Here is a 27,496-nt window from a genome sequence, read left to right as displayed (position 1 = left end):
AATGTGATGACAGATAAGGACCATAAGGCGTATGTAATCCCTGCCCAAATTCCTTACTTTTACAAGTGCCAGGGACTCTAATGGCTTTCCCTTCACTGATTCATGATTAAAGACCGTCTGTGCTTCTCCCAGTCTTTCTTGAATTCTTTAAGCGGATTATTCAGTTTTCTATACCGTTCTCCCCGGGGAGCTCAGACGTGTTTACATGAATGTATTCAGGTACTCAAGCATTTTTCCTTATCTGTCCTGGTGGGCTCACAATCTATCTAATGGACCTGGGGCAATGGGGGGGGGGGATTAAGTGACTTGCCCAGGGTCACAGGGAGCAGCGTGGGATTTGAACCCACAACTTCAGGGCTCATGAGTTTAACTATTCTCCGAGTGAAAAAATATTTCCTCCTATTGGTTTTAAAAGTATTTCCTTGTAATTTCATTGAGTGTCCCCTAATCTTTGGAATTTTTGACGGAGTGAAAAATCGATCCACTTGTACCCGTTCTACTCCACTCAGGATTTTGTAGACTTAAGAACATAAGAACATAAGAAGCGCCATCTCCGGATCAGACCTTCGGTCCATCAAGTCCGGCGATCCGCACACGCGGAGGCCCCGCCAGGTATACACCTGGTTTATTTATAGCCACCATATTTTTATATGCCTTTCTCAAGGAGATATGCATCTAGTTTGCTTTTGAAGCCTAGGACTGTCGATTCCGCAATAATCTCCCCTGGGAGAGTATTCCAGATGTCCACCACTCTCTGTGTGAAGCAGAACTTCCTGACATTAGTCCTGAACTTGCCCCCCCTTAGCTTCATTTCATGTCCTCTTGTCCGTGTCAAATTGGACAATGTAAATAATCTTCTCTGCTCTATTTTGTCGATTCCTTTCAGTATTTTGAAGGTTTCGATCATATCCCCACGCAGTCTCCTTTTCTCAAGGGAGAACAATCCCAGTGTTTTAAGTCGATCCTCATATTCCAGTTTCTCCATACCCTTCACTAGTTTAGTTGCTCGTCTCTGCACCCTCTCCAGCAGTTTTATATCCTTCTTTAAGTAGGGAGACCAATGTTGGACGCAGTATTCCAAGTGGGGTCTGACCATTGCCCTATAAAGCGGCATTATAACTTTCTCCGATCTACTCGAGATTCCTTTCTTTATCATGCCCAACATTCTATTTGCCTTCTTTGCCGCTGCCGCGCATTGTGCCGACGGCTTCAGGGTCCTATCTATCAGTACACCCAGGTCTCTTTCTTGTTCACTTTTTCCCAGAGTTGCACCTGTCATTTTGTACTCGTATTCCTTATTCTTACTGCCTAAATGCATTACCTTGCATTTCTCCACGTTGAACCTCATTTGCCATTTCTCCGCCCATTTTTCTAACCGACACAAATCGCTCTGGAGTTCCTCACTGTCCTCCTGCGATCTGATTGCCCGGCAGAGTTTTGTGTCGTCTGCAAACTTGATGATCTCACTGGATGTTCCGTTTTCCAAGTCATTGATATAAATATTAAAAAGGATCGGCCCAAGTACCTATCTCCCCTCAGCCATCTCTTTTCCAAGCTGAAGAGCCCTAACCTTTTTAGTCTTCATCTTGGTCGCTCTTCTTTAAACCTTTTCTAGCGCCACTATATCTTTCTTGAGATAAGGAGACCAGAATTGAACGCAATACTGCAGGTGAGGTCACACCATGGAGCAATACAGCCTTGTTAACCATCCTTTTTAAAAAAATTCCTAACATCCTATTTGCTTTTTTGGCCGCCACCGCACATTAGGTAGAAGGTTTCATCGTATTGTCTGCGATGATACCCAGAGCCTTTTCTTGGGCGCTAATCCCCAAGATGGACCCTAGCACCCGGTAACTGTGATTCAGATGATTCTTCCCAATGTGCATCACTTTGCAGCTCTACCTAGGCTTTGGCATCCCTGGTCAAGCTTGATCATGCTTCAGCGAGAGAGGAGTGACAAGCCCTACCTCTTACGGTTAATTTCGTATTTACTATACTGTCTTTAATGGGTACAATAAAACACTTTACAATCAATATATGACAGGGAAAGGCAAAAACAAACAGGAGAGGACAGAAAGATACGGTAGGCTGAGAAGAGAACTAGGGAAGGCTGAGAAGAGGCGTTAGCTTCCCTGCTCAAAAGAGCTTACAGTCTAGTCAAGACAGGCAAACTGGACAAGAAGGTGCATCAATACAAAATTTCAGGATTGATGTGTATTGGCCTTACCTATCCTAAAGTGTGCTGGCGATTGGTTTGATATCACACTATTAAACCCCCCCCCCCTCCCCAGGTATCTGCACTGCAATTACCGCTGTTTGCCATTCAGTGAAGATTTGGGGTCAATATTCAAACTGATTTAACCAACCAAAGATGGCTCCTGGCCAGTGAAATTGCCAACCACTCATTTTCACCAGCGCTTAACCAGTTAATGCCACTGAAAATGCCCGGTGAGTGCCCAACTCAACACTGGCTATTTTGGGAACATTCCGGGGTCAACTCAGCACTTAACCAGCCAAGGTAATCACAAAAATAGGGCCACATAAAAGCCAGTCCTATCTGCACGCATGTCACCATAGCCAATTATAACTGACTATGGGTTCACTGGCTCTGAAATTCCAGAAATTAAATGCTGGAGCCTGGACATAGAAACACAGAAACATGACGACAAATAAAAGCCAAATGGCCCATCTGCAGCATCCACTATTTCCTCCTCTTCCTATTGGCTAAGGCTCTTAACATTTGCATCTCCTCTTCCTATAGGCTAAGGCTCTTTACACCTGTATTGTGAGGTCATAGAGATTTCTGGTTATAGGCTAAGGCTCTTAACACTTGCATCTCCTCTTCCTATTGGCTAAGGCTCTTTACACCTGCATTGTGAGGTTATAGAGCAAATGGCCCATCCGCAGCATCCACTATCTCCTCTTCTCCCTATTGGCTAAGGCTCTTAACATTTGCATCTCCTCTTCCTATAGACTAAGGCTCTTTACACCTGTATTGTGAGGTCATAGAGATTTCTGGTTATAGGCTAAGGCTCTTAACACTTGCATCTCCTCTTCCTATTGGCTAAGGCTCTTTACACCTGCATTGTGAGGTCATAGAGCAAATGGCCCATCCGCAGCATCCACTATCTCCTCCTCTCCCTATTGGCTAAGGCTCTTAATATTTGCATTTCCTCTTCCTATTGGCTAAGGCTCTTTACACCTGCATTGTGAGGTCATAGAGCTTTATGGTCATAGATAGGGTTACCATATGGCTCCAGAAAAAGGAGGACAGATCGAGATATCTGGGTTTTACTTCTGTTGAAAGTAATGGAAGTAAAACCTGGATGTCTCGATCCATCCTCCTTTTTCTGAAGCCATATGGTAACCCTATACATAGCTGCTCCATATATCCATGCATGCCACACATTTCAACAACAACAAAAAAGATCTTCTGGCTGGTCCCTTTTCAGTGGAGGACAGGACGAGCTGGTCCTTGTTGCACCTCATTGAGTACACCCTCCCAAAATGATCAGACCCCATTTAAAGGCCTGTTGAAGCATTTTCATAGCTTTAGTGGTAACATATACTGCTCTTGCTTAATAACCTTGTTCCCCCTAGTGTCCCTGGACTCCCCCCTCCCTAGCGATAAGGTGCAAAGGTGCATTTCAAAACCCACATGGGCATAGATGGAATGATTAGAGTTACTATATGGCTCCAGAAGGAGGATGGATTGAGACATCCAGGTTTTACTTCCAGTGAAAGCAATGGCAGAAAAACCCTGATATCTCAATCCATCCTCCTTTTTCTGGAGCCATATGGTAACCCTATGGATCATTCACTCTGTCATTCTTTCCTTTACGTCAGATGGCAGCATGTCAAAGAGATAATCCTCCACTATCAGTCCGCTCCTCTTCAGAAAAGGACAGAGGCCTAACTCCAATGGGAGACCTTCCAAACTGTTCCCTTTCAGTTCCAGGCTGGAGATTTGAGTTAGCTCCCCGACCTCAGAAGGGAGGCAAGACAGCTTGTTATTCCCCAAATGCAGCACCTTCAACCTGATGCACCTGAACAGTTCACAGGGCAAGACCTCAATTTTGTTGTTACTCACAATGAAACTGTGTAGAAGTCCCAGTTGACCCATCGCTTGGGGAATGACACTGATCGAGTTATCGCTGAGGTCTAGGTGCCTCAATTTGTGCAGGGAAAACAAGTCATTTGGTAAGGTCTCTATCCTGTTGTGAGACAGAAAGAGCTGTTCAAGGTTCTGAATGTTGCCAATGGTGGCAGGGATAAAAGCGATATTGTTATGACACAGTTTCAAACAACTCAAACGTCGGAGATGATGGAAGCACTCCATATCCTCAACTCTCTGAATACCATTTAATTTCAGGTCTAGCATCTGAAGGTGGGTCAAGTTGAACACTGCATGGGGGATCTTCTCTAGCTCACAGTGATGAAGCTCTAACTCTCGGAGGTTGACCATCTTCTTCAGGTTGTTCATGATGATCAGCTTGGTCCCTTCATTCTGAATGGCTAGTCTGGAAAGGTGGCTGGCCAGTTCCACCACTGTGGATGGGATCTTGGTTAGGTTGGTCTTCAAGGTCAAAACTTTTAGATTCTTCAGCTCTTTCAGGGACTCAAGTGCTATGACTTTGTTATTTACAGAGCTCAGGTTGCCAGAAAGATGGAGCTCCAGAAGGCCTTTCAAGGAGTACGCCCACAATGGAATTTCATCAATGTCAGTAAACTTGATGTGCAGCACTTTCAGGTGATCCTTCAGAAAAGTAAAGGCAACATGTTCCACCTTGGCAGGACAGTGGTACAGATAGAGCTCCGACAGCCAGGTCATCTTGGAGATCTTTGATGGAAACTTCACATCTGAGATAAGTTCTAGCTTCAAAACCTCAAGGTCGGTCATCTGAAATACAGCTCTGGGCAGCCCAGGAAGCATGAACAACTGCAGCTCCAACCGGCCGTTGGCATCTCTGCTGACGTTCTGCCTCAGCTTCTCATATGTCCACTCATAATTAAGATTCATTTCCAGTAGCTTGTTCTCACTCACAGCTGACAGGAAAATGGCGAAACGTTTGGAATACAGCTGATCATATTGATCGGCCATATGAAGCAGGAAGGCAAAATCATTTCTTACATCTGGGATGTCACTGAAACTGCTCTCTTCTCGTACCTTCTCAAAGGAATATTCTCTCAATGACTGAGTGAAAATCCAAAACAAGGTATAGATGCCCACCAGACCATATATGCACACTAGGACCATATAAGTTATCAACAACTTCTGAAGTATAAATGCTAGGTTATGTGTGCAGAAGAACACAGAGTAACCAGTCAAGTTTTGTATGTCTGGTTTGCATATGTGCTTGAATTCAATGGCGCCTACAAACCAAGAGGTGTATCCCAAGATGAGCAAGAACTTGAAAACCTTGAACAGTGTCTGGCCAACATAGACTTTATAGATCAAGTCAGTGTCTTCAGTGTGAGCCCGGAACTTGCGGATCTTTTCAAAGAGGGCTTTCGCCTGCTCTCCATCCTTCTTATCCAGGATGGTAGCAGAGGAGATATCCGATATGGCAAATGGAGCCTCTCCTCTGTAGGAGGAACTAGGGGAAATGGGTTCATCAGTGGACCTATCCAAAATCCTAGACGTGCAGGCTTTTAGCCTCCTGGGTTCCTCCTCTGAGTTCTGGCAGGCTGTTTCAGAAAGGGCTTTGGTTGTCCACGGGGACTCAAAGCACTTCCTGAGGATTGAGAGGAAGTGCTCAATTTTGGAGGAAGTCTTGGGGTATTTAAACCAGAAATTGCTGCTTACCATTAAAATAAGAGAATGCATCAGGGCAAGGTATGGGGAATACTTCGAGTACCAAGGCAAAACTTTCTGGTAGCAAACACGGCTAATATATATATACTGCTGGTAGTCTAGGTTGGTAGGATGACCACTTTTTGCATGATCTGCCATGGCAGAAGTTGTGAGATGTGTAGTCCTACTGGCAGTCCCAGTCACAGAAGGCTGAGGCGTTGGAGCATGCGAAGAGGAAGCACTTGGATTTTTTCCAGCAGATGCATTTGGTAGGTCATCATCCACTGGCAGACAAAGCATGTTGTCCTTGTAAATGAGCAGCGTCCCTGAGAATATGGACGCCATGAGCATCAGTATGACCAGGTAGTCCATCAGCACGTCCCACCATGGCTTCAAGGTCTTGAAGGAGCTTTGGTCCTCGGTCAGAGAGGTTGCTTCCGTGATGGAAAGCATTCCTACAGGCAAGGGAGAAAAAACAAAAACAAAAGGGATCAGATTAGATCCTGGTCTCGACCTGCTTAAGGATGATCTGGAAGTTGTTAGAGAGAAGCTGTATCCTCACCTCACACCGCTTTTCAAAAGTACACTTGGCAAGCGCTTACCCTGCTGAAGGGAGCTTGGTTTAATGTCTGAGACCTTCTGAGCGCAACCATATTTGGGACGTGAAGCCTGATTGGTTCATGCCATGCAAGCCTGTATGTGATGTCATTTGTGACATCACAGCCAAGATGGCACAAACAGATAATCTCGGCCTGAGAGTCCTTTGCCAACATGGCTGCCTCCAGGGGTTCAGAGAAATTTGATGGGGTGATGCTTAAAGAATTTTGACTTCAGTAACAATAATCATTTATTTGATTGCTTGAAGGACAAAATTCCAAGCTGCTTCAGAATACGCCTGGGTTTAGCTTCCTAGAAGAGTTTATCGAAGACCTGGATCTCTCACCCCCCCCCCCCCACTCCTTTCTTTCCCAATCAAAATCCAGAGATTCTCTCTCTTTTGAAAGGTAGCTAGTATTACGTACAGAACATACCTCTCAAAAACTGACTTTTGAAGCTAGCACTCTCTTAACAGAAAGCAGTTGCTATTTTACATGAGCAAGGCGGGGCTCCTGTTGTTTTGGGCAGGTTGCATAGCACAGATTCATCTCTCAGTAGACCAGTGTGAGGCAAGTTGCTCCACAGCACATTTCAAAAACCCACTTCCTGAGGAAGTACGGCAGAGCACAGGCAAGCCTCCGTTCTGTTTTTACCTTTATGTAGTTATTTGGCAAAAAGAAATCACTGTATAAGACACCAGGACTCCAGATGGTGGAAACCTGCTACCACTATGTATGTGCCTTGCCTAACAGTGAATGCAAGTTATTGCTAGGCTGGGGTACTGCAGAGCCAACCAGTCTGAGGATAGCCAGGCTGGGTTCTTCCTCTTTCACATATCATCAAAGGGAAACAAGGTTATGGTTGCAGAATATTCTTTTGCTGGGAATTTCTGATTAAGTGTGGAGAAGAAAAGGGTTAATACAGTAATTATGCAAGTGTGATCCTAATGAAGGGCAGTGCTATTACAGTGGTAGTGCAGTTAGAGAATGACACGAGAACAAATTTTTCCCCATCCCCGTGGGAACACATTTTTCCATCCTATCCCGGTGAGTTCTTTTCCTGTCCCTGCCCCGTTCCTGAGCTCTGTCCTCATCTGCACAAGCCTCAAACACTTTAGAATAATAAGTGTTTGAGGCTTGTGCACTTAAGGCTGAGGAATGGGACAGGGACAGCGACAAAATTTGCGTGGCTGGGACGGGGAAAACATTTGTCCCCCATGTCATTCTCTAAGTGCAATAACTATTAGACTACTTCTCCATGTCTAGTAGAGAATGCAAGTTGTTGCCAGACTGAAGAAGAGAATGACACGGTGACAAAATTCATCACCGTCCCCGTCCCCGCGGATAACCGCGGGAAATAATCCCATGTCATTTTTTAGTGTCTATTTCAACCTCGGTCCTTCTACACCAGCATTCTTCAGAGCAAAGCTTGCGGGTCAGTGGTTGAGGCCATTCATACTCTGATTCTTATGGGAGCCATTGTGACATCACTGATGTGATTGGCTCTTAGGCACTGGTGGAATGAGGCATTATGACATCACATTTCTGCTCTGGATACCAGAGACTGTCATTCTGTAGTGTCTGTTTCAACCTCAGTCCTTCTACACCAGCATTCTTCAAAGCAAAGCTTGCGGGTCAGTGGTTGTGGCCATTCATACTCTGATTCTTATGGGAGCCAAGGATAATGAAGCCATTGTGACATCACTGATGTGATTGGCTCTTAGGCATTATGACATCACAATATCTGCTCTGGATACCAGAGACTGTCATTTTCTAGTGTCTGTTTCAACCTCGGTCCTTCTACACCAGCATTCTTCAAAGCAAAGCTTGCGGGTCAGTGGTTGTGGCCATTCATACTCTGATTCTTATGTGAGCCAAGGATAATGAAGCCATTGTGACATCACTGATGTGATTGACATCACAATATCTGCTCTGGATACCAGAGACTGTCATTTTCTAGTGTCTATTTCAACCTCGGTCTTTCTACACTAGCATTCTTCAAAGCAAAGCTTGCGGGTCAGTGGTTGTGGCCATTCATACTCTGATTCTTCCCTCTCTCCTTAAAGAATGACATGAAGATGGTTTCCCGCGGTTATCCGCGGGGACGGGAACGATGATGAATTTTGTCACCGTGTCATTCTCTAGACTGAAGCACTGCAAAGCCAACCAATCTGAGGATATCCAGAACTTCCTGAAGGGTCACTTTGCTGCTAAACTCATATGATTTCACTCAGACCTAACCATTATATAATTACCACTATCAAATATGTATGTATGTGCTATTAGCACTGAATGACTATTATGTAATCTGTTTATATTTGTTAACCAAAAGTTCCAACAGTGTAAAACCAATTACAATTGAACCTAGCAGAGACAAACTCCCTTCCAATCCAAAAGCATTGCAATCCCTGCAAAACCTGCTGGGAGAGCGTTCCAAAGTATTGCGGTCCATGTAGCCCAGAAGCCCATCTTTATGGTGGCCAATCCAGGTCACAAGTACCTGGCAAAACCCCAAATAGCAGCAACATTCCAGGTGGAATCCCCAAAGAGTAGCAAGATTCCATGCTTCTGATCCAGGGCAAGCAGAGGCTTTCCCCCCCCCCCCCCCCCCCCCATGTCTTTCTCAATAACAGACTCTGCACTTTTCCTCCAGGAACTTCTCCAAACCTTTCTTAAAACCAGCGACGCTATCCGCTCTTTCCACATCCTCTGGCAATGTGTTCCAGAGCTTAACTATTCTCTGAGTGAAAATTGTTTTCCTCCTATTGGTTTTAAAAGTATTTCCCTGTAACTCCATCAAGCATCCCCTAGTCTTTGTAATTCTTGAAGGAGTAATTATGCATATTTATTATAATTATACAGTAATTACTGGTTTGCTGCTTCAGCATTGCCTTGAGAATGAATGTGACTGTCGGACCACACAGGTCTTTGTCTGCCGTCATTGACTATCTTACTAAGAGACTCCCATTCCACAGCATAACCTGCAGTGGCTCTGAATGACCCCTTTCCCCTGATGTACCTTTCAGTAACACTGACGTTGGGGAAATGGGTAGGGCTCGGGCATGCCCAGTGGGGCCCGGGCACTGCACATGCTCAGAGGAAAAAAAAAAAAAATCTCTCTGAGCTATTGGAGAGCTTATCCGCAAATTGGGAGCTGTTGGGACAACACCCATATGTGGCTGACTCATCCTGCTTGTCCTAGGAGAACAGTGGCTTTCTGCCCCTGCACACCTTGCACCAACACTGACCAGTGAGCCCCCAGGCAGCATGCCCTGCACTAACACTGACTGATAACTCACCTAAATAATGACCACTGCCCCCCTCAACCCCCCTCTGTGCCAACAATATAGTGGCCTGAGAACCAGGGGAATTGGGTTTGATTCCCTCGCAGTAGATAATAACACGGGGATAAATTTGTCCCTGCCCCACTCCTGTAAGCTCTGCCTTAACCGCCTAAACCTCAAATATTTATGATTTTTAAGTGTTTGAAGCTTGTGCAGATGAGGACGGAGCTTGCAAGAATAGGGCAGGGACAGGAAAAGAATTCATGGGGATGGGACGGGAAAAAATGAGTCCCCAAGTCATTCGCTACCTCGCAGCTGCTTGTGACTCTGGGAGAGTCACTTAACCCCTCCATTGCCCCTATATATAAAATATAAAACTTCTTTGATTGTATTAACCACAGAAACGTGGTATATCAAATCCAAGCCCCTTTCCCTGTATTCTCTAGTTATACTTTGGAGACCTCCACAGCTAGGAACAGTTTCTTACATAAATAATCACTCCTCGTTGCCAAACATCTCCTGGTACTCTGACTCACTTTTGAAAGGCTGTGTCCTGTATCTTTAGGGTGTAATGCAGGAACTCGCTGCCACAAACAGAGGATTTTCTGTGCCAATTAGACAAAAGACTACAAAGCACACCCTGGCTGTATAGGATCAGGCTGAAAAGAAAAGACTGAATTAGCACAGGTGTGAAATGCAGTGCCTATGCAGTTTCAAAACCACTCTTCCTGCCCTAGGCCCTCCCCTTCAACTGCCAGACAGACACCTGGAGATCCTTTTTAAAGTGGAGAGAGCGCCATAAACTCTATGCCCCAGAGAAAGAAGTTTGGTCTTGAACACCTTATGAAGTAGAACAAATCACTTATGTGATAGGGAGATGATGCCGTACCAGAGCGTTTATCTATATGGGAGGGGCAGGAGGGAGTTTTATCTTTCTACCTGTAGGCTCAGATGGTCATAAGAACCAAGGCACTGTGATAGCTGAAGCCTGTGGCTGTGAAGAACATAAGATAACAATTGCCATACTGGGACAGGCTGAAGGTCCATCAAGCCCACTATGCTGTTTTCAACAGAGGCCAATCCAGGTCACAAGATGCCAAAGAGTAAAACAGATTTGGTGCTTCTTATATGAGAAATAAGTCCATCTTAATAATGGCTTATGGACTTTTCTTTTAGGAAGTTATAAAAAAAACAAACCCCTTTTTTTTAACTCTGCTAAGCTAACTGCTTTCACCACATTCTCCAGAAACGAATTCCAGAGTTTAATTACAAGTTGATTGAAGAAATATTTTCTCCAGTTTGTTTTAAATCTGCTACTTACTAGCGTCATTGCATGTCTCCTGGTCTTAGGTTTAGGCCAGGAATGGGAATGTTGAGCTTGTATTGCCATTTTGTTGATTCTCTTCTCTCTGTACTTTTATTGTAAGAGTTTTCATATCTAATTAAAAAAAAACCCTGACTATAGGGCTCGATATTGAGCGTGGTTTACGTGAGCAGGAGAGGCTCCTGTCTGTTGAAACCACGCTGAGCTGGTTTGCTGCCAATATGCAGTGGTGCTTAACTGGACAGTACTGGTGAGTATCCAGTATCCAAATCCAGACTTCCTTCCTGTCATCTAGCTGCCCCCCATGCCTGGAATAAATCCCTCGAGTTTGTCCACCAAAACGTTTGGGAGGATGGGGTGAATCGATTGGCTGATCCGGGACTTCCAATACCAGTATTTTTATGAAAGAAGATCAGGACTGCAAGTCCCAGCATGCACTGGACTAAGTTCATCCTGTCCTGCTAATACGCATGAATGGGGCGAACTCGTTTAGGTTATAGTGAGTGAGAAACATGAGTTGTCAGCCCAGGGGTACACTGCCAAAAGTTTGACTGACTGCAGTTCCCTAGTATTGAGGTGTCTCTCCTATAATATAATATAAATTCTTCACAATGCGCAACTTACGAACAATAAGGAAATTCTTCGACAAAGAACACTACAGGATCATTGTTCAATCCCTGGTACTAGGACTTGTGGACTACTGCAATATCCTATATCTACCATGTCCTACAAAAATGATCAAAAAACTACAGACCATTCAGAACACGGCTCTCAGACTAATCTATTCCCTCGGAAAATATGACCACATAACTAACGCCTACCTAGACTCACATTGGCTACCGATTAGAGCCAGAATCCAATTCAAACTAAACTGTCTAATCTTCAAAGTACTCAACGGTACAGCACCTGCCTATCTAATCGATCGCCTACACCGGAACCTTCCACCCAGAATAAGAAGAACACTGACACCATTCTCATACCCACCACTCAACGGCACTCATCGTAAAAAGCTTTACGATAACCTCATAGCAACGCATGCAGCAAAACTCGAACCCTCCATAACCAGATTGTTAACCTCAACATCTGACTTCAAAGCATTCCGCAAAGAACTCAAAACGCTACTTTTCAAAAAGCATATTCAAAACACCTAATCTCCTCTTCCACATACACCGACCAGGTCACCCACTCCCTGACACCATATCCTCAACCGACCAAAAAAAACCAAAAAAAAACCTAATTCATCCTACCGATTCATATTACCTACCAACGCCTGGAAAAAGATTTGATATGTAATGTAATATAACTGCTTTCATCCAATGTTACCAAGTCTATACTCATTCTGTAACTATGTCTTACCCTAAATGTCACGTACCCTCCTGGAAATGTCCAGCTTCTTCTTATGTAATCCGCTTTGAACCGCAAGGTACAAGCGGAATAGAAATCACAAATGTAATGTAATTTTGTCACTCTCTCTCAATTTGGGCTTCTATGGGTATTTTGGTATTCTGCTAAAACGCAGCCAGCCAGTCATTTTCACTTTGATTTGCAAGAGGAATTATTGTCTACCTCTTCTCACGTCTTATGTTTCTCCCCCTCTCTTTCCAATAAAACAAACAAAATGCTAGGAATTGTTAAAAAAAAAGGAATGGTTACCAAGACTAAGGCTATTATAATGGCTCTGTTTCGCTCCTTGATGCGACCTCACCTGGAGTATTGCGTTCAATTCTGGTCTCTTTATGTCATGAAAGATATAGCAGCGCTAGAAAAGGTTCAAAGAAGAGCGACCAAGAGGGTAAAGGGGTTGGAACTTCTCTTGTATGTGGAAAGACAAACGGTGAGGGCTCTTCAGCTTGGAAAAGAGACGGCCGAGGGGAGATATAATCGAAGTTTATAAAATCCTGAGTGGAGTAGAACGGGTACATGTGGACTGAGTTTTTTACTCCATCAAAAAATTAGGGGGACACTCAATGAAGTTACAGGGAAATACTTTTAAAACCAATAGGAGGAAATATTTGTTCACTCAGAGAATAGTTTAAGCACTGGAATGCGTTGCAGAGGATGTGGTAAGAGCTGAGTTTAAAAAAAGGTTTAGACAAGCTCCTAGAGCAGTGGTCTCCAACTCCAACCCTTTGCAGGGCCACATTTTGGATTTGTAGGTACTTGGAGGGCCTCAGAAAAAATAGTTAACGTCTTATTAAAGAAATGACATTTTTGCATGAGGTAAAACTCTTTATAGTTTATAAATCTTTCCTTTTGGCTAAGTCTTAATAATAATATTGTCATTTATAGCTAAAGAGATATGATCAAGAAACTGTTTTATTTTACTTTTGTGATTATGATAAACATACCGAAGGCCTCAAAATAGTACCTGGTGGACCGTGAGTTTGAGACCACTGAGTTAAGGGGAAGGGTTAATCTGCTGGCTGGGTGGGAGGGCAGAGGGGAGAACAGGACAATCAAGCCATTGTGACATCACTGATGAGGTTGGCTCTTATTGGTGGAATGAGGCATTATGACATCACAATCTCAGTTCTGGTTCCCAAAGACAAACAGGATGTCATGGTTACAGTTAAGGAAGTGGTCTCCAACTCCAACCCTTTGCAGGGCCACATTTGGGATTTGCAGGGACTTGGAGGGCCTCAGAAAAAAAATAGTTAATGTCTTTTTAAAGAAATGACAATTTTGCATGAGTTAAAACTCTATAGTTTATAAATCTTTCCTTTTGGCCAAGTCTTAATAATAATATTGCCAAAGAGACATATGATCAACAAACTGTTTTATTTTACTCTTGTGATTATGATCAACATACTGAGGGCCTCAAAATAGCACCTTTGAGACCACTGTCCTAGAGGAAAAGTCCATAGTCTACTTTGAGACAGACATGGTTTTGAACTTATACCCTAAGTCAAAGAGGTATTTGTGGTAGCTGCTGTGGGTCCCATAATGCAGCTGGATAGGTGTTGCTGGAAATCCAGGATAGGCTTAGAACATCCCAACTGGAACTGGGCAACTTGGCGACTAGGGTATAAAGATGAGAAATTGTTTCCTCATGTCCTCTCTCCCTTCTTTCACCCTTATTATTGTGATCGTAGCATTAAAGAATGGCACGGGGACAAATTTGTCCCCGTCCCGTCCCCGCGAGTTTTGTCGCTGTTCCTGCCCCATTCCTGCAAGCTTTGCCTTAATCGCACAAGCATTGAACACTTATGATTTTAAAGTGTTTGAGGCTTGTGCAGACGAGGATGGAGCTTGCAGGAATGGGGCAGGGACAGGATGGAGAAAAATGTAGCCCCATTCTCTACTTAGCATATCCAATTTCATACAAACCAAGCCCGCCTACATTATCCAGTTCAAAGAGGGAGATTTTTAGGCCAGTCCTTGATTTCTGATAACCTTCTGCTTGTGCATTATGGAACCTGTAGCACTGATCTACAAACAGGTAGATTCAGGGACTACAAATCCCACACTGCTTTGGGATATAAGTTCAAAACCAGGGCTGGCCCTAATGTCTGCCTCCTAGAATGGGTAACAGAAATTCTGCTAGAGGACTGAGTATGATAAGCGGTATAACAAATTTTAAATAAACTAAACTTAACCTGCCCCTAATTCCACTCCCAAGTGAATTGGCTGATCCAATCCTGATATTGTCTCATTGCATTCTGGGTATTAGATCTGGATTTTTCCCACTGATGCCCTGAGTAGATCAGAGCTTCACTGGGACAAGACCAGGACCAGATTAGTTTGGCTGACCCAGCTTGAATTGGCATCCCTTCCCTCTGGTAACCCGACCTTTGATGAAGAGTGCTTACCTTTAAAACTATCCTCACCTCCTCTCCCTTTCTAAGCTGCCTAATCTCCTGTGTCTCCGGGATGGATGCTGAAGGCTCACAAGAGATGGGTGCCCACCAGGACAGTCGCAAGAGACAAAGTATCAGGGGTGCCAGTGCTTATTTCTAGAGCGTTTTGCAAAGGCAGATGCTGGTGAGGGAACGGAAGTACCATCACGCTTGAGAGAAGGGGGGGGGGGGTGCAAAGGGGAAGAGGTTTGGTAGCAGGTTTCTTGGCTCAATGCCCTCTTCCTGTTCCTTCACCTCTGGCTCTTCATCAGTGGTTTTCAAGCCGGTCCTATAATACCTCTTAGCCAGTCGAGAGTTCAGGATTTCCTTGCTGAATATGGATGAGTGAGATCTGCACGTGTTTTCACGTTGGCTGTCCTGAAATCCTGGCTGGCTGGAGGTTTCTCCAGGGCCGGCTTGAGAAACACTGGTGTAACTGATACCACACGCTGCAACTACTTCACAAGATGCTGAATTGGTCTGACAGCATTCCATGCCTCTTAAGTGCCAACGCAGACGGAAAGGTTTTTATAATAACAGACCATAGGAAGTCTGGAGTTCTCTTGCGATGAGACCACGCCCTTGCCGTAGACGTGTCCTCCCTGGCAGAGATGGTTAGGTCTCGCATGCCAGGGCATGAGTCAGCAGCACACTGCGGAAAGCATTGCTACCCCCCGAAAGCTTATCTCGGTGACCTCGAATCTCTGAGCTGAAGAGGTGTGAGGGCGAGATCTGTTCCCCCCCACAGGCCTGAGGAGAGGGGGGTGCAGCTGGTACATCGCTCCAGGGCCTATGAAGCTCAAGGAGGCCCGATGAAGCCCAAGAAACATCACGATTGTTAGAAATAAATGATAATATACACACATACATGTGTGTAAAATTCTGTATAAGGTCCCACATACCTTCTTTGTACTGGGGCCCGTATTTTCTCTGAGCGGCCCTGATTCCCCCCATACAATTCTCCATATCTACCTCACTCCCTGAGAGCCTCGGGCCCAGGGAAGAAGTTATTATTTATTAGAAGTTTACTAAGCCACATTCCTCTAACACAGGAGTGGGCAAGGCCAGTCTTTGAGGGCCACAGCCCAATTGGGTTTCCAACATTTTCCTAATAAATAGGATTACCAGATTTTGTAAAACACTAAAATCTGGACACGTGGCCCTGCCTCCAGCCCCTCCCAGTCCTATCCCAGCCCCCAAACCTTGGCTCTACAAAGACGCAATCAAAACCTGAATTTCCCATGAGGCTGTCTTTAGCTAAATCTTAATTTTAATAAACAAAATGACCCCCTTCCTCTTGTTTTTCCCATTTCGGTCTCTTTTCTTTAAATTAAATTGTAGCTCCACCCTTTCACCTTCTGTACTTGTATGCATGAGATCTATTTGCATGCACTATTTCCATTATGTGCAAATAGATCTCATGCATATTCATTGAGGAAATCCCGAAAACCCAACTGGGATGCGGCCCTCGAGGACCCATGTTGCCCATGTGGTTCCAGCTGGCTCGAGGTGAGATTTGGGGAGAGGGGAGAAATGAAGAAAGAAATGCTATTCTGAATGGGGGGGGGGGAGAGGAGGGGGAATAAGACCACAATGTCTGGAGCCTAGAAGGTGCTGTAAAATTGTTTCTCTAAACTCTCCTTATTCGGAGCTCCGAGTGAGGCAAGTGAGCATGGACTCTGCACTTTCACTGCCTCGGAGTTAGACCTCCAATGTCGCACAAAAAAGACTTAAAGGGGAATTGTATAAACATGTGCCATTTTAATGTGTAAATGTAAGGAAAAGTGACCCTGACTTATTCATACAGGATGCTCATTATAAGCATTGGCGGAAGGCTAGAGAATGACACAGGGACTGAATTTGTCCCCGTCCCCGCAGTAAATCATGGGAAACCATCCCAGTGTCATTCTTTAAGGAGAGAGGGAAGAATCAGAGTATGAATGGACACAGCCACTGACCCTCAAGGACTGAGGTTGAGATGGACACTAAAGAATGACACAGGATGGTTTCCAGCCACTGACCCTCAAGCCTTGCATTGAAGAATGCTGGTGTAGAAGGACTGAGGTTGAGATGGACACTAAAGAATGATACGGGATGGTTTCCAGCCACTGACCCTCAAGCCTTGCATTGAAGAATGCTGGTATAGAAGGACCGAGGCTGAGAGAGACACTAAAGAATGACATGGGATGGTTTTCTGCGGTTATCCGTGGGTGGAGACCACATCAAACCCTTCTTTTGATTGCTTGAGAAACTGATGTCTGAAGAAGGAGCCGGTGTGATCTAGAAAAGCTATTCCAGCTACATCTTTGAAAAATCCTTAAACACTGAACATAAGAACATAAGCAATGCCTCCGCTGGGTCAGACCTGAGGTCCATCATGCCCAGCAGTCCGCTCACGTGGCGGCCCAACAGGTCCAGGACCTGTGCAGCAATCCTCTATTTATACCCTTCTATCCCCTTTTCCAGGAGGAAACTGTCCAATCCTTTCTTGAACCCCAGTACCGTACTCTGCCCTATTACGTCCTCTGGAAGCGCATTCCAGGTGTCCACCACACGTTGGGTAAAGAAGAACTTCCTGGCATTCGTTTTGAATCTGTCCCCTTTCAACTTTTCCGAATGCCCTCTTGTTCTTATATTTTTTGAATGTTTGAAGAATCTGTCCCTCTCTACTCTCTCTATGCCCTTCATGATCTTGTAAGTCTCTATCATATCCCCTCTAAGCCTCCTCCTCTCCAGGGAAAAGAGACCCAGTTTCTCCAATCTTTCTCTATCTATCTATCTCTATTTCTGTCTCTCTCCCTTTCTCTCTCTTTCTTTCTATCTCTCTCTCTCTCTCTTTCTGTCCCTCTCCACTCTCTCTATGCTCTTCATGATCTTGTAAGTCTCTATCGTATCCCCTCTAAGTCTCCTCTTCTCCAGGGAAAAGAGACCCAGTTTCTCCTATCTCTCAGCATATGAAAGGTTTTCCATCACTTTTAACAGACGTGTCGCTATCCTATGAACATTCTCGAGTAACTGATCAGATTACAGATGTTTCAGCCTGTAAGAATCCAACATAACACCATATAAATGTTACAGCTGGTCTCTTCTGCTTCCCTGTGTCAGAGTTTTCAACGTATAATTAATAGATCTTTGGAGGAAAGGCAGGAGAGGGAAGATATGATAGAGACATTTAAATACCTCCATGGCATAAATGCACATGAGGTGAGTCTCTATCAATTTAAAGGAAGCTCTGGAATGAGGGAGCAAAGGATGAAGGTGAAAGGAGAAAGAATAAGAAGTAACCTCAGGAACTATTTTTTCATAAAAAGGGTAATGAATGCATGGATAGACGTTTTGGAGATGAAAAATGTTTCTGAATTCAAGAAAGTTTGGGACCTGCACAGTGGACCTTTCTGTGCCCTTCTCTTCCTCTGCCAACTCCAGTCTCCGTCCCTTCTGCCTTGCTGCGCCGTATGCTTGTAACAAGCTGCCCGAATCCCTACGGCGGGCTCCATCTCTGGCAGTGTTCAAGACCCAGTTAAAAGCTCATCTCTTTGAGAGTGCTTTCGACTCCTAACTCCTCTCACCTTGGGTTCTGCATCCCCAACCCTATATGTCATGTCTGTCTGACCAAGTTAGACTGTAAGCTCTTCCGAGCAGGAACCGTCTATAAATGTCAAAATGTACAGCACTGCGCACGCCTTTCAGGCTAAATAACTGATAAGCAGAGAAGGGACAGCAGACAGAAACATAGAAACGTGACAGCAGATAAAGACCAAATGGCTCACCCAGTCTGCCCTTCCTCACCATCCACTATCTCCTCTTTTCCCTAAGAGATCCCAAATGTCTGTCCCACGCTATCTTAAATTCAGAAAGAGTCTTCGTCTCCACGCATCTATCACCCTTTCTATAAAGAAGTATTTTCTTACAATACTCCTGAGCCCATCACCTCTTCACTTCATCCTATGCCCTCCCCTTCTGGAGTTTTCCTTCATTTGATAAAGACTCACCTCCTGTATATTAACGGCACGGAGATATTTAAAAGTCTATCATATCTCCTCTTTCCCGTCTTTCTTCCAGAGTATACATGCTAAGTTCTCTAAGTCTGTCCCCATACGATTTATGGCAGAAGCCACTAACCAATTTTGGTGCAGCCCTCTGGACCGACTCCATCTTATTTATATCTTTTTGAAGGCGGGACTCCAATATTCGAAAAATACGGAACAATAAAAAGTGCTGGACTAAGTTTTGTAGCCCTCGATGGAGGCTGCCCCCAACTTTGTTGGTTGGGGCTGAGAACTTTTCAGCGGCCTGTGGTACGGTATTTTTTTTCCCCTTTAGTTAACGTGTCCTTAACTCTTTCTCTGCTGTCTGCCACACCCATTATCTAACATGAATTGAAGTGTTTTTCTAGTCATTATAAACATATACGATGTTTTGCTCTGCATCATAACGATATTGAGTCTTAATGTCTTGCCGGTTAAGCAATGGAAGGGCCGAGAGGCACCACGATTGGTCTGTGTTTATACCATCTTGCGGCGGGGCAGTGGGCGTGGGTGAGAGCTTCTCTCTCTGCGGCTACTGTTTTTTTGTCAAAATGAACAGAAACCTCGTCTTCTGCAGTACAGCAGATAATTAGTTGCAGTCACCCATTCTACCATGGAAACTAGGGTTTAGCAAGAAACAGATTCACTTGTTCCACAATGCACATAATATGGAAAAATGCCAGTCAGTGCTTGGACAGAAGTATTTGAAAGCCCACAGATAGTGTGTATGCATAGAACACATGTGAAATGACCCCCCAGTTATCCCATACCTCGCAAGGTGTCTGAACAAACTGATGCCTCTCTTAGGCACCCAACACAACACAGAAACCACTTCCAGTCTCCTGCACTCACCGGCACTTCCCGCACACACCCCCTGGCCCTCCGACGTGTCATTGTGGGTCCATCCTGCTCTCGGTTCTTCCTCCTGCCCCCTCGCCTAGGCCAGGTCCGATCCAATCCGATATGCTCTTGCCAACCCCCTCCGCCTTGTGGCACACGGCGGCCGCTTGTTATCTCTTTCCCCTGCCACTCACAGACTGCATAAACCACTTCCCTCACACACACAAAAAAAGTTTCTGCTCTCTTGGCCAGGAGCCCTGACTGTTTCTGACTCAGCCGGGCCCATGTGATGATGGGGAAGCCTGTACACCAGTTTCCATGGCTGTACTGTGCCCCGGGGCAGGATTCTTTGAAAAAGCAAAAGCATGCCTCTCTGACAGGATGCAGGGCCACCAGCCGGCAACTTCAGCTCTTCCTCTGCTCCTCTCCCTTTCCACCCTGTCTGATGTCAAACTATGCACTAGTGCTTGCCAAACTGACTTGTGCTGGTCAAACAGCTCTTCACAGAAAGGGCAGCAGGGGCACCCGGCAGCCTCCCTCTGGAGGTGGCAGGAGCCAAGAGAGCAACGGAATTCAAGGAAGTCTGGAATGGGCACAGAGGATCTTTAGTTGCGAAGAAAGGGAAGAGAAAGGCAGAGAGCAAGTGGGCGAGGTGGCATTGAATCAGGAAAAAAAATGAGCATTTTAGACAGGGCTGTATCTATAATCAGATCCTTGTTGTTTCTGCCTTTGTAAAGGGAAATTATGCAGAAAAGATAGGCTGAACCATTAAAAGTTTGAAATTTGTAGGCAGTACAGTATTTTAGAAAAATTGTGAGCCCACTGGGACAGACTGGGAAAAATGCTTGAATTCCTGAATAAATTAATGTAAACTTCAGAGCTTCCCTGTGAGAACAGTATAGAAAATTGAAGAAATAGTGTGAAAAGTTTCAGCCTTTGCTAACCAGAGCTGATATTGTGACATCATCATGCCTCATTCCACCAATGCCTAAGAGCCAACCTCATCAGTGATGTCACAATGGCTTGATTGTCTTATACTTGTCTCACTCTTAATACATTTTGATTTCTAGAGTGGCGCAGTGGTTAAAGCTGCAGCCTCAGCACCCTGAGGTTGTGGGTTCAAACCCCATGCTGCTCCTTGTGACCCTAGGCAAGTCACTTAATCTCCCATTGACCCCGGTACATTGCATAGATTTTGAGCCCATTGGAACAGACAGGGAAAAATGTTTGAGTTCTTGAATAAATGAATGTAAACCGTTCTCAGCTCCTCTGGGAGAGGGGTATAGAAAACTGAATACATAAATAATGTTAACCATCCAGGCTTCAACTCTTTCTCAGAGATACCAAGGATGAAGATTTTCCAGATGATGAAACATAGAAACATAGAAATAGACGGCAGATAAGGGCCACGGCCCATCTAGTCTGCCCACCCCAATGACCCTCCCCTACCTTGCTTTGTGAATAGATCCCACGTGTCTATCCCATTTGGCCTTAAAATCAGGCACGCTGCTGGCCTCAATCACCTGAAGTGGAAGACTATTCCAGCGATCAACCACCCTTTCAGTGAAAAATAATTTCCTGGTGTCACCGTGCAGTTTCCCGCTCCTCATTTTCCACGGATGCCCTCTTGTTGCCGCGGGACCCTTGAAAAATATCTTCTTCCGTCTCAATGCGGCCCGTGAGATACTTGAACGTCTCGATCATGTCTCCACTCTCTCTGCGTTCCTCGAGTGAGTATAGCTGTAATTTATCTAGCCGTTCTTCGTACGGGAGATCCTTGAGTCCCGAGACCATCCAGGTGGACATTCTCTGGACCGACTCCAGTCTCAGCACATCCTTATGGTAATGCGGCCTCCAGAATTGCACACAGTATTCCAGGTGGGGCCTCACCATGGATCTATACAATGACATAATGACTTCAGGCTTACGGCTGACGAAACCCCTGCGTATGCAGCCTATGATTTGTCTTGCCTTGGATGAAGCTTGCTCCACTTGATTGGCAGTCTTCATGTCCTCACTGACGATCACCCCTAAGTCTCGTTCTGCTACCGTTCTTGTTAGGATCTCGCCATGAAGGGTGTAAGTCTTGCATCTAGAACAGGGGTGAGCAGCGTGAATGTCAGAGCTATTCCTCACGGGCTGTTGCTTTATGTAAAGTCGAGGAACCAGAAATGCACAGAGCTCCAGAGACCTTCTGTGATAAATAAATACATCGATAAAAATGTAACAACAACAAAAAAAATAAAAGTGCTAGAATGGCATTTTCTGTGAATATTCCTATGGTCTTGTGGACCACATACAATTTATTGGTGGGCTACAGGTTGCCCACCTCTGACTTAGAGAACAAATCTAGAAAGATTTAAGTGTCCTATTGATTTGAAAAAAGAAAACAGACAGAATAAAATGAAAGTTGTTTTTCTTTGGTGCCTCTGAAAGGCTACAGAGAGAGGTCTATGGACCTGGAGGGCCGCCGCGGGAGCGGACTGCCGGGCACGATGGACCCCTGGTCTGACCCGGCAGAGGCAATGCTTATGTTCTTAAGTTTCGCTGCTTGCGTCGCTAATAGGTTGTCATATATCTTCTTGCGCTGAGTACCTTTGAATGGGGGGGTAGGTAAATGGGGTCGGTGTTCTCCTTTGTCTAGTTAGATTGTTCCAGTTTAGGTGATTGTTTAGATATGTGGGGGCATTGCCATTTATTACTTTGAATAATAGACACTACAGTTTGAATTGAATTCGCGCTTGTATAGGTATGCAGTGGTGATGTGGTCATATTTGCTTAGTGAATAGATCAGTCTGAAGGCTGTGTTTTGTACAGTCTGTAGTTGTTTTATCATGTTTGCGGGACATGGTAGGTAGAGGATGTTGCAATAGTCCACTAGACCTTATTTATTAATATTACACAAAAAGAAAAAAGGAGATTACAGACCATCCAAAATACAGCTATAAAACTAATATATAATGCAAAAAAATATGATCATGTCTCCCCACTACTTAAAGACGCTCATTGGTTACCAATAAGTCATAGGACTCTGTTCAAAACAATGCTTCTCATCTCTAAGACTTTATTGTCCAACGGACCTCAATTTATCTCAAAATCATTAATCCCTTATATAACCCAACGCCCATTACGATCATCTGAACAAAACCTTCTAACAGTACCGTCTCTGAAAATCATAGGTACACGAAGAGCCGACATGTTTACAGTAATGGGACCACAATGGTGGAATGCACTTCCCCAATATATTAGAACTGAACAGGACATTACAACTTTTAAAAAATTACTAAAAACTTATTTATTTAAAGACGCTTTTACTCCTGATTGACCTAAGAATACTTTTTAATATTGGCTTAAACCTTATCGTTTTATTCCTTTAAAAAAAAAAAAAAAACCCACTTACTTAAAGATCATCTTTAATCTCAAAGTGTTTACTTGCTTTAGAGACAGCCTTATCTTGTGTTTTGATAAAGTTAAACCTAGCCTTTTGTTTTTCCCTTTTTTCTAACCCAACATTGTAACTTTATTTTATTCCTTACCCCTCATGTATGTTTTGGATGAAATTTTTAGTGTAATATGTCAATATTTGTTATATTTTAGCTTCTTGAATACTTTTACTCTGAATATGTACATCGCCTAGAAATTTTTTAATAGGCGATTCATCAAATATTTAATAAAACTTGAAACTTGACCTAGGACTAGGGATTGGACCATAATAATAATAATAATAATAACAGCTTATATACCGCAATACCGTGAAGTTCTATGCGGTTTACAAAAGATTAAGCAAAGGTACAAATTGACTGACTTCAAGAGGGGAAGAAGAAAGAGAAGTCATTAGACAGGAAATTCATTGTGGAGGAGAAAAGTGATCAAAAGGACAGTAGGTCGCTATTGAGAGGAAAGAGATAAGTGGATCAGTTGTCAAGATGTTTTAGGAACAGGTTTCCTAAATTCCTCATAAGTAGAGGGCGAAAGTAATTGTTCTAGGTCTTTACCCCATGATGCTGCTTGGTGTGAGAGAAGGAATTCATGGTGTTTTTTCAGTTTGCAACCTCTCACTGGGGGGGAAACGAAGTTGGAATGTGAACTTCTCTTGCCTATATTGCTCTTAGTCGAATAATTTTCTTATTTTTCGCAGATTGCGCATGATTAAAGGCTTTCTGGGTGGTCTTGTTGATTACTCCATAATTGACAAAATTGCACTGGCTCCTAATTAAAGTTAGAAACAGGTTTAAATGTTATCATTATTTAAAATTTGTTGTGGAGAAGCTCCGGCCTATATGGTATCGTTAGTTAACTGGCAGAGATCTACTAAACATGATTTACGATTACTTTCTCTGTTTTGGTTTCCAGATGTGAGAGGGATAAAACAGGAGGGCGGTTTGAAAAGGGTTCATAGACAACGGCGCGAAAGACAAAAGCGCGCGCCGACAATTGAGCGCAGTGCGCGCCGCCGTGCCACTCTAAATTAGTTTTTAAGGGCTCCGACGGGGGTTTTTGTTGGGGAACCCCCCCAGTTTACTTAATAGACATCGCGCCGGCGTTATGGGGGGTTTGGGGGGTTGTAACCCTCCACATTTTACTGTAAACTGAACTTTTTCCCTAAAAACAGGGAAAAAGTGAAGTTTTCAGTAAAATGTGGGGGGTTACAACCCCCCACAATGCCCCCACAACGCGGCGCGATGTCTATTAAGTAAAGTGGGGGGGTTCCCCCCACGCCCCCCCGTCGGAGCGCTAAAAACAGTAATTTAGAGTGGCGTGGCAGCACGCGCTGCGCTCAATTGTCTAGGTGCGCCTTTGTCCCGGCGCGCTTTTGACCTGACACCTTGAAAAGTTCAGGAAAAAAAAGTCAAACAAACATTTTTTAAAAATTTAACAAAACCTATTTTTCCAAAGGGATAGAAAAACTGGACACTTTCTGGACTAACCCCTTCCTTTACAAAATTGCGCTAGCGTTTTAGCGCTGGCCACGGCAGTAACAGCTCAGAAGCTCATAGGAATTCTATGGGCGTCAGATCTGTTACCACCGCGGCCGGGGCTAAAAACACTAGCGCGGCTTTGTAAAGGAGGGGGTAAGTGTACAGCCCTCGATGGAGACCGTGTTGAGAAATATAACTTTTTTTTCCCCAAACATTTCATAACCACCCTCGTATTTGAAACTTTCTCAGTCCACTTGTGCGTATCAGGCAGCAAAATTTTGGAAAGATTTTGCAGGGTCATATTAGAATGATATGTAATTTGAAAATGTTTAAAAAGGAAGTAAAGACGTATCTTTTTAAGAAATATATTATAGGCTAATTGAAGGTGTGATGTTTTATATTAATGTGATTCTGGAGACTGGCTCCATATTGTGTGTTTATAAATCACTATGAACTAACCCCTTTTACAAAACCGTGAAAATGGTTTTTAGCATAGGCTGGCGCACTGAACGCTGTGCACTTCTCCCAACGCTCATAGAATTCCTGAGGAAGGCGTGTTCGCCGAAACACGGACCGTGTAGGGTCCGGTTGGATTTTTATCACTGTATTTTTTTATCATTGTACTTTTTAAATTGAATTTTCATGGTTTTATATGTCAGTGTTTAATAAATTATCTCCAGAACATCTGTAGCCACAGTTTTTGTTTTCATTGGCCACTGTTAGAAACAGGATTCTGGGCTTGATGGACCTTTGGTCTGTCCCAGGACGGCAGCTCTTATGTTCTTATGTGAGCCAAGTCTAGGACACTCAAGCCATTGTGACATCACTGATGAGGTTGGCTCTTAGGCATTGGTGGAATGAGGCATTATGACATCACAGTCTCAGCTCTGGAATGTTGCTACTCTTTGGGTTTCTGCCAGTTACTTGGGACCTGGGTTGGCCACTGTTGGAAACAGGATTTAGGGCTTGATGGACCTTCGGTCTGTCTCGGTATGGCAATTCTTATATTCTTATGTGAACCATTATATTCTTATGACAATCGAGCCATTGTGACATCACTGATGAGGTTGGCTCTTAGGCATTGGTGGAATGAGGCATTATGACATCACAATCTCAGCTCTGGAATGTTGCTACTCTTTGGGTTTCTGCCAAGTACTTGATACCTGGGTTGGCCACTGTTGGAAACAGGATACTGGTCTTGATGGACCTTTGGACTTTCCCAATATAGCAACTCTTATGTTCTTATGTGAGCCAAGAATAGGCCAATCAAGCCATTGTGACATCACTGATGAGGTTGGTTCTTAGGCATTGGTGGAATGAGGCATTATGACATCACAATCTCAGCTCTGGAATGTTGATACTCTTTGGGTTTTTGGCAGGTACTTGGGACCTGGGTTGGCCACTGTTGGAAACAGGAAACTGGGCTTGATGAACCTTCAGTCTGTCTCAGTATGACAGTTCTTATGTAATAAAGTAACATAATAACAGAGCAAATGACAGCAAATTGCGACCTGAATGGTCCACCAAGTCTGCTCAACAGTCACACTCATTAAGAATTCATGATTAAATTGTCTTTCTTTGACATTTCTGGGACATAGATCGTAGATGTCTGCCCAGCACTGTCCTTAGGTTCCAACTACTGGAGTTGCCGTCAAAGCCCCACTCCATCTTGTCATTTTGCGGGACACAGACCACGCAAGGCTTTAGTTCTTCACAACTGGAGTCACCATCTAAGCACCACTTGACACATCAAACACACATGCAACCATTTAAGAATCGGCACACATCTGCCCATGTGCTGGAATGTTACTGGGATTAAAATTTTGGCATCACATAAGTTTGTGCATAACATTTTTGCACTGCAGATAATTACGTCCAGAACAACCTTCCAGCACATGCGCAGATACGCTGCTTTTTCCTCAGACCTGTGCGCAAAACTGATATCTCACCCGTTCTGTCTTCAAAAGTTGTGGCGACTGCTCTGCCCACAGCATGAAGAAGACACTGGCATATAAACTGATTTTGCCAACATTTGCTTATTTCTGATCTGAGGAAGAATGGGTTACCTTTGAAAGCTAATCATAAACTACTTTAAGTTAGTCCAATAAAAAAGGTATTATTTTGTTTCCGTTATGTTTTTTGTTTAATTTCTACAATGTTAACCATGGAATCTGCAGGTTAAACAAAATGATGAAATCAGGATTATTGTTGTAAGCAAGTGCTTTCAATGAAAGTTTCTGTCGCCCCCTAATGGCCCTTTTCTATAACTCTATCATTTACCATTCCTTGTGATTGTAAGCACATAATTGAGACTTTGGATCTTTGCTGGCTAATTTTATTTCTGGTGACCATCGAGGATGTTTACATAAATATTCTTTTGGATGCAGCCTATGGAATTACTGAACTCATGCTACAAAACAGAAGGTTTTATATATATTTTCTATTATTTGCAAACATAGGTCAAAGTATCGGGGCCACCGCTGGCTCCTGAGGTCACAGATCTTTGAGCCAGTAGCTAGGAAGGCAAGTGGTTATCAGCCTTCCCCTGTCACAATAATATTTTCTTTTGGAAGAGGTACAATGATGACATGGGGGCTAGTCTGGGTGGGTTTATGCGTTGCATTTGAGGAAGAAGACTCTGGTCTTCCAAAGCTCAAGCCTTAATAACTGATTAGTTTATAAAGTGTTCCCTGCTTCTGTTCATTTTGCTACATCATACTAACACAGGTAACTTCTTTTATAGATTTTTTATTTAAAAATAGATTTTATTGCATTTTTAAAGTTAACAATGGAAGCACATAAACATATTTACAAGCAATATATGATATATGTATATCTATAGAGATAGTTACTTAAATATGAGACTGTGGTTGAG

At 43.9% G+C, this 27,496-nt stretch overlaps 1 protein-coding gene across 2 annotated transcripts; it reads right to left on the bottom strand.

Moving 5' to 3' along the window:
• Positions 1-3,346: 3,346 nt before the first annotated feature.
• Positions 3,347-19,879, bottom strand: LOC117350574 (volume-regulated anion channel subunit LRRC8D-like). 2 transcript variants are annotated; one of them, XM_033924908.1, is made up of 3 exons: positions 19,715-19,879; positions 10,211-10,333; positions 3,347-6,249 (listed from the first exon to the last, which is right to left on the bottom strand). In XM_033924908.1, the coding sequence occupies exon 3, from the start codon at positions 6,245-6,247 to the stop codon at positions 3,818-3,820; it is 2,430 nt and encodes an 809-aa protein (XP_033780799.1). In that variant the 5' UTR covers positions 6,248-6,249; positions 10,211-10,333; positions 19,715-19,879; the 3' UTR covers positions 3,347-3,817. The 2 variants fall into 2 exon arrangements, with proteins under 2 accessions (XP_033780799.1, XP_033780800.1); XM_033924909.1 differs by lacking the exon at positions 10,211-10,333.
• Positions 19,880-27,496: the final 7,617 nt, after the last annotated feature.

The sequence above is a fragment of the Geotrypetes seraphini genome, chromosome 16, assembly GCF_902459505.1.
Source record: "Geotrypetes seraphini chromosome 16, aGeoSer1.1, whole genome shotgun sequence".
Classification (NCBI taxonomy): Eukaryota; Metazoa; Chordata; class Amphibia; order Gymnophiona; family Dermophiidae; genus Geotrypetes; species Geotrypetes seraphini.
This window is presented reverse-complemented; position numbering and strand designations above follow the sequence as displayed.